At 45.1% G+C, this 7,836-nt stretch overlaps 1 protein-coding gene across 1 annotated transcript; it reads left to right on the plus strand.

Annotated features, from left to right (window-relative positions):
* The first annotated feature begins 138 nt into the window (after positions 1–138).
* Positions 139–3,476, plus strand: LOC124866922 (zinc finger and SCAN domain-containing protein 32-like). The gene is made up of 2 exons (XM_047362974.1): positions 139–417; positions 2,096–3,476. Exons 1-2 carry the CDS (start codon positions 246–248, stop codon positions 2,920–2,922), a joined length of 999 nt encoding a protein of 332 aa, XP_047218930.1. The 5' UTR covers positions 139–245; the 3' UTR covers positions 2,923–3,476.
* Positions 3,477–7,836: the final 4,360 nt, after the last annotated feature.

Raw genomic sequence — 7,836 nt, forward strand, 5'->3', positions numbered from 1 at the left:
TAAATATAAAAACATATTTTTTTACATATGGATATATAGAAATGCTCAAATAAATGACAAAGTAATTTAGACGAAATTTAACGAGGATGGCGGAAAACTGCAAGAGGCTGAAATCAGCAGCTCGTTTACACTCCAGACCAGTAGGGGGCGATAATTAGTAAGGCTGGTCACGTGATGTCAACAGCTAGCAGTGAACCTCCATTGTTGCGCTGCAGCTCCGCTATCAGACCGTGTTTGTTTCCAGCATGTCTTCAGTTCAGCATCTGAGAGACTTCATCAGCGAGCGGCTAACTGCTGCTGCTGAGGAGATCTTCGGAGTGTTTGAGAGAACCATCGTCCAGTACGAAGAAGAGATGGACCGTCAGCGCAGACTGCTGGATGTCACCTGGAGACCGGACAGCAGCTTCCAGAGAACAGGTCAGGAGGTCTGCAGAGGGCCTGCGCGTTTGAGGGTGACGGTGGGGCTGGAGGTTTTATCCAGGGTGTTTCAGGAAGACCTACACATTCAGGTCTTCAGTAAGCTGGAGTTTTAATCTGTACCTTCTGGGAAGGTTACAGTGAAACCCGTCCAGCATCTGGACTTCATTGGGCCTGCAGAACATATTTGGGCTGAAAGACGAAGATAGAGTTGAGCAGCGGTCCAATCCTTAACAGTCAGCCGGTGGATAACCCGTCCAGAAGAGAAAACAAAGCGGTGAGGGAGGAGTTTCCTTCATGAATTTATGCCTGGGGCGCCCAGGGACAATTTGTCAGATCTCTTTGAGTTTATTACGTCACTAACCACGTTAATAAGCATCGATTAAACATAAATCACGTGGTGGCTGATACACCGTCTGGAAATCTCAGCATCCTGACAAGCCTGTTCTCATACCAGTGAGGAGGCTCCGGTGGGGTTCTGCATAGAGACGGGTCCACAACCTGATCCAACCACCTTACCAACATTTATATATGAAACCAATATGGGTAGAACCGGGCCCAGTGTTAACAACCCAAATAGGTTAGATGCAGGCCAACTCTGGGTAAAAAGGGGACCCAAATGGTGATAAGATACTCTAACAGATTTCCTTAATATCCAGTTCAGACGCATAAATTAAAATTAAATTAAATACACAGGATACCCAGCTAGTGGTGGTGTTGGGGTCAACCCACGAAGGCCATTATAAGCCCAGGCCTACTTTGGACACACTCCACCTGAGCAAAATCCTTCTCAGGCCCTCATACACATGTTGGCTGGAACACCTTTGATATAAATGTTTATTATTGTTAAAAAATAGCTGTCTCTAAAATATTGTGACCATCCTTCTTTTAAAGTTTGTGTCACCAGACTGGTTTCCAAGTCAAAATCTAAAGGTTGGAGCTCGGAAATGAAATTTGATCTTAAACTGATAAATAAAACATTTCAGTATCTTTCTCAATGAGATGATGTGGTATGAAGAGGTTCTGAACGGATGTGAAACTATGAAAGCCCAACATGGAGATAATGGAACTCATCAGGACCAGAATAAGTCCGTTAAAACTCGTAATCTTCATGATTTCACTAGTGAATGCTATAATGATAATAATAATCTAATTGTCAGATTAGAATGGGGCTGAAATGTCTGTAGGATGACCGAGCTCCACCTTAGAGATGGAAGTGAAGATCATCTTCATCCAGGGGGATCTCAGAGTGAAGCTGCGGCTCCTCTGTTCAGATGGGGCAGACCCAGAACTCACTTTATTTCCCTTCCTGCCTGGGAACACCTTGGGATCCCCCTGATTGAACCGGAGACACCGGAGCGGGGTGTCTGGGGTCAGACAAGATGGAGGTTCTTTGGCCGTCATGAGGCGTAAGGTTTCCACCTGGGTCCGGCTTTTATTGATTTATGTCTTTATTTCTGTTTTATGGTGTCAGCCGTCAGATACCAACCTGGGTTACAACCTTAGAAAACCAAACCATAGTTCTGCTTGTAGGAAAATAAGATTAATAAATAAACATTAGGAAGGTTCTCCCCTCCTCTGGATCCTAATACCGACCCAATCAAGTGGTTAAAACGCGATTTTCTCCCGTTTGTGCATCAGAATATGAACTCTGATTCTGCTCACCTTCTCTCTCCAGACCTGCCGCAGCCTTTCCCCTATGTGGAGGAGGGGTTTCCTGCAAACCAGCACCTCAGGACCCAGGAGGAGAACTCCAGCCTGGACCAGGAGGATCCAGAACGTCCACAGGTGAAACAGGAAGATGAAGAGCTCTGCATCAGTCAGGAGGAAGAGCAGGTGGGGCTGAAGCAGGAGGCTGACACTCTGATATTGGCTTTGACTTGTGAAGGAAGTTCCCACAGTGAACCGGAACCAAGCAGACACCGGTTTCTGTTTGACGCCGTTTCTGGAGCTGAGAGCCGAGATCAGGGAGGAAGCTGGTCCAAACACTCAGAATCTGCCGGCAATCCGGAGCTGAACAGGAACAGGAACAGTGAGAACCAGAACAAAGCTGACAGATCGGACTGGACTCTTAAATGTGACGTTTGTGGCAAAGCGTTTAACAAAGCGTCTGAGCTGAGGGCTCATTACAGAATCCACACAGGTGAGAAGCCCTTCTCCTGTCCCACGTGTCAGAAAGCGTTCACCTTCAAGTCTAACTTACGGGTCCACATGAGGACGCACACGAACGAGGCGCCGTTTTCCTGCCAGACGTGCGGGAAGGTTTTCAAACACAGAAGCAGTTTGATGGTCCACTGCAGGAGCCACACGGGGGAGCGGCCGTACGTCTGCGCGACGTGTGGGAAACGCTTCACCGACAAGTCCTCTCTCAAACAGCACTCGGTCACACACACGGGGGACAGGATGTATTCATGTGCGCTGTGTGGGCGGGGCTTCAACAGGAGCAGTTACCTGCTGCAGCACATGAAAGTTCACACGCCAGAAAGTTTCTCAAACATCAGTTAGTCGGGGAGTGACACTGAGCATCAGAGCTGCTTTAAATCCAGCGCCGTCGGAACCGGTTCTGGAACCATATTTATTCATTAAAGGATCTGTTCTGGGAGGAAATAAAACATCCAATAATATAGAGACCCATCCTGAACTTGAATTGAAATATCCCAACCCAGATCTTCCGTTATGGATAATGTAACATAAATGAAGCACAGACACGAGGTGGTCGTGTCTGAATTCACCTTGAATCCCACGTTGATCTGCTGCAGCTGCGCTCAGCGCCTCTGATCAGCCTCACGCTCCTCTGCAGCCGCGTCACATTTCTGCTGCACACCCGGAGAGTTCAGGCAGAACAAATCAGTGTGAGGAAAGATGCTGCTGTAAAACAAACCAGTTAAACACACCAGTGGGAGGGTAAGCTCTGCTGGGAACTGTCTGGATTATTCGGAGGAGAGGCAAAACAACCTCTACCTTTAATTTACAGTTTTAGTCTCTAAAGTTGTACTTTTTGGATTCTAGATTTGTTCTACTTTACACCAAAGTCTTCTAATAAACTACAAACAGTTTCATTTTTCATCCAGTAAATTTATAACGAGCCAATTCACAAGACTTCGTCTCGGGTCGCTTTAATCCACTCATGCAGGCACAGTCCAGGTCCGGTATATCCACTCCACTTAATCCTAGTCATCAAACAACGCATCCAAGTTCAGTTTATTATTCAAACTGGTTCAAATGTTTTCTATGTAAGGAAACCCAGTAGATTGCATCCAGTCACTGACTCTTAGCATTCACTTTTGGGTCTCTGGTACTGATGTGATGCATTTAAGATCGGGCTCCATCTGAAACCTACTGCCAGTCCGATTCATCAGTACAATTAAAGTCACATACAGGTCCTTCTCAAAATATTAGCATATTGTGATAAAGTTAATTATTTTCCATAATGTCAGGATGAAAATTTAACATTCATATATTTTAGATTCATTGCACACTAACTGAACTATTTCAGGTCTTTTATTGTCTTAATACGGATGATTTTGGCATACAGCTCATGAAAACCCAAAATTCCTATCTCACAAAATTAGCATATTTCATCCGACCAATAAAAGAAAAGTGTTTTTAATACAAAAAACGTCAACCTTCAAATAATCATGTACAGTTATGCACTCAATACTTGGTCGGGAATCCTTTTGCAGAAATGACTGCTTCAATGCGGCGTGGCATGGAGGCAATCAGCCTGTGGCACTGCTGAGGTCTTATGGAGGCCCAGGATGCTTCGATAGCGGCCTTTAGCTCATCCAGAGTGTTGGGTCTTGAGTCTCTCAACGTTCTCTTCACAATATCCCACAGATTCTCTATGGGGTTCAGGTCAGGAGAGTTGGCAGGCCAATTGAGCACAGTGATACCATGGTCAGTAAACCATTTACCAGTGGTTTTGGCACTGTGAGCAGGTGCCAGGTTGTGCTGAAAAATGAAATCTTCATCTCCTTAAAGCTTTTCAGCAGATGGAAACATGAAGTGCTCCAAAATCTCCTGATAGATAGCTGCATTGACCCTGCCCTTGATAAAACACAGTGGACCAACACCAGCAGCTGACACGGCACCCCAGACCATCACTGACTGTGGGTACTTGATACTGGACTTCTGGCATTTTGGCATTTCCTTCTCCCCAGTCTTCCTCCAGACTCTGGCACCTTGATTTCCGAATGACATGCAGAATTTGCTTTCATCCGAAAAAAGTACTTTGGACCACTGAGCAACAGTCCAGTGCTGCTTCTCTGTAGCCCAGGTCAGGCGCTTCTGCCGCTGTTTCTGGTTCAAAAGTGGCTTGACCTGGGGAATGCGGCACCTGTAGCCCATTTCCTGCACACGCCTGTGCACAGTGGTTCTGGATGTTTCTACTCCAGACTCAGTCCACTGCTTCCGCAGGTCCCCCAAGGTCTGGAATCGGCCCTTCTCCACAATCTTCCTCAGGGTCCGGTCACCTCTTCTCGTTGTGCAGCGTTTTCTGCCACACTTTTTCCTTCCCACAGACTTCCCACTGAGGTGCCTTGATACAGCACTCTGGGAACAGCCTATTCGTTCAGAAAGTTCTTTCTGTGTCTTACCCTCTTGCTTGAGGGTGTCAATAGTGGCCTTCTGGACAGCAGTCAGGTCCGCAGTCTTACCCATGATTGGGGTTTTGAGTGATGAACCAGGCTGGGAGTTTTAAAGGCCTCAGGAATCTTTTGCAGGTGTTTAGAGTTAACTCGTTGATTCAGATGATTAGGTTCATAGCTCGTTTAGAGACCCTTTTAATGATATGCTAATTTTGTGAGAAGGATCTGTATATACTCTGAAATGACACTAGTGTTGTGAATGGGTCCGGCTTATCTCCAATAACATTCAGAACGCTGCAGTTCTGGTTCTGTTCTACCCGACAGCAACAGATCCTTTGTCCCGACTGGAGGTTCTGCAGGTCGGCCTTCGTATGCTGTTCCAACACAGGGTCAACAAAGTTCGGAAAGATGCTGTGATATTCTGACCAGGGGCCCAGGATAGTTTTATCATTAGTTTCTAAATTAACTGCCTTGCAAAAGTATTCACCCCCCCCTCGGTATTTTTCATGTTTTGTTGCTTCCCAACCAGGAGTTAAAATGTGTGAGAGTTTTTACCATTTCATTTACAGAACATTCCTACAGCGTTGAACATGTAAAGACTTGGATGAAATACCAGAAACCTTCATCCTGCATAACTGTTCACGCCCCTAAAGTCAGTACGTTGTAGAGCAATTCCAGCTCCAAGGACCTTTGGATCAGTCTCCATGAGGTCACCACATCTTCTCACTGGGAATTTTGTCCATTCCTAAGGCTAATCTGCTCCAGCTCCTTCATGTTCGATGTTTTTTACATGTGAACAGCGTTCTTCAAGTCTAACCACATCTTCCCACTGAGACTTTTACCCATGGACTTTGACTAGGCCGGTATGCTCTAGGTCATTGTCCTGCTCGAAGGTGAACCTCTGTCTCAGATCACAGACAGACAGGTTTCACTCCAGAATATTAGTGTATTTAACACCATCCATCTCTCCCTCGACTCGGACCAGTTTCCCAGTTCCTGCTGCTGAAAAACATCCCCACAGCATGATGCTGCCACCACTATGTTTAACTGTGGGGATGGTGTTCTTAGGGTGATGGGAGGTGTTGGGTTTGTGCCTGACAGCAGAAAAGCTACATTTTAGCCTCATCTGACCAGAGCTCCTTCCTCTGTACATCTGGGGAGTCGCCTACGTGCCTTTTGGCAAACTTAGAACCTACCATGTTATTTTCCAGTGTTACCTTTGGTCTCTGTGCTGCCTCCCCGATTACTGGCCTCCTTGCCCAGTCTGAGTTCTGGTGGGCAGCCCTCTCTTGGCAGGTTTGTTGTGGTACCATGGGCTTTCCATCTGACGATGATGGGTCCGATGGAGCTCCAGGGGAACTTCAAAGATCTGGATATTTTTTTATAACCTCACCCTGACTTGTCTGAAGAGCTCCTTGGTCTTCATGGTGTGATGCCTCCTGCTTAGTGGTGCTGCAACCTCTGAAGCATTTCATAGAAGGTGTGTTTTTACTGACATGGGACACTTCACTCATTTCACTAATTATGTGACATTTTAAGATAATTGGTGTGACCAGAACCTTTTAGTTGCTTCATACCAAAGAGTGTGGAAACATTTGCATATGCCAATTTTCAGGTTTTTCTTTGTTTTATTCTTGTTTTTATATATTTGTTTCTAACTTCACTTCTCCAACTTAGACTGTTTGAGCAGATCCATCACATAAGATTAAAAACATTTAAATTACAGGTTGGAATGTAACAAAAAAGGTCCAAAGCCAAGGGGATGAATACTTTTGCAAGGCACTGTATTTCTGACTTAAAACAGCTTCAGTCTTCTTGTTTCTCCTGCCCCTGATAACATGTAAAGTGCTTAATAGATAAATGTATTTCTATTATCATTAATAGTAGGAGCATGCTAACATTACTACGTCTCCTTACTGTAGGACTTGTTGATAATTTGGCTCATAAAATGTTTCTGGTGGTCCTAACATTTACTGACTGGTGTTTCAGCTGCTCTCTGAGCACAGAGCAGGTCACATGACACAGACAGACCTTCTTGCTGCTAGGCAACAGGTGTTGTGCAGTAACAGATGTTAACATCTGTACCAGCGGGGTGATAAATATGAGCAGCGATGTAAACAATGCTGAAACTTGAATAATATCTTACATTCAATCTCTATATTCCACCTTAAAAACACCAAATGTTTCATATTATATACACTGCATCTTTTAATAGGATTAGAACTGGACTCTTGGGTCTGCAGAACCAAATTCTATACATGTCTTCTGCCCTCTGGTGGCGGAATCAAGTACAGCTAGTGGAGACTGTCAGCTTGATTTAAAAACAATCGAAGATGGCTGCATGCACCATTACATCCAAATACTGTCTGTAATTTATTCTGGAGTTTATATTGGACTTTTAATGTGATGTTTATGGATGTTGTAAAGAATCAGTGTGTAATGTTACAGTTTTTATATGTAGATTGTGGAAAGTGCCCTGTAGAAACATGTTATTGTTCAAGTCATACAATAAATTAAAGGAACATGTCGTCTGCAGTCTATAGGCTCAGCTTTAGGTCCTGCAGGTGGCGTCCCACTACTGTCATACATGTATTAAATCTGTCCAAAACAGAGCAAAACCAGCCACAGCCTAAGATGAAATTCAGTCCACTGCAAAGATCTCAAGCTTCTGTTGGTGCTTTTCTCACAAGTGCAGGAAAAAGGTTGGATCGGGTGCGGCGCACCGCTGTCCTCTGTAGGACGGGAGACGGGTGTCCCCCGGAAAAGACGAGCCATCGCTGTCCCTCCGGATGTCAGAACGGATGGAGTGGATCATTTACCGACATGGGGAACA

The sequence above is a fragment of the Girardinichthys multiradiatus genome, chromosome 4 (genome assembly GCF_021462225.1).
Source record: "Girardinichthys multiradiatus isolate DD_20200921_A chromosome 4, DD_fGirMul_XY1, whole genome shotgun sequence".
Taxonomy (NCBI): Eukaryota; Metazoa; Chordata; class Actinopteri; order Cyprinodontiformes; family Goodeidae; genus Girardinichthys; species Girardinichthys multiradiatus.

Bases quoted from the DNA above. Each gene is read 5' to 3' on its own strand.
- LOC124866922 (XM_047362974.1), top strand. From the start codon at position 246: ATGTCTTCAGTTCAGCATCTGAGAGACTTCATCAGCGAGCGGCTAACT. The intron at 418-2,095 runs GTCAGGAGGTCT...TTCTCTCTCCAG, and splicing joins CAGCAGCTTCCAGAGAACAG to ACCTGCCGCAGCCTTTCCCC.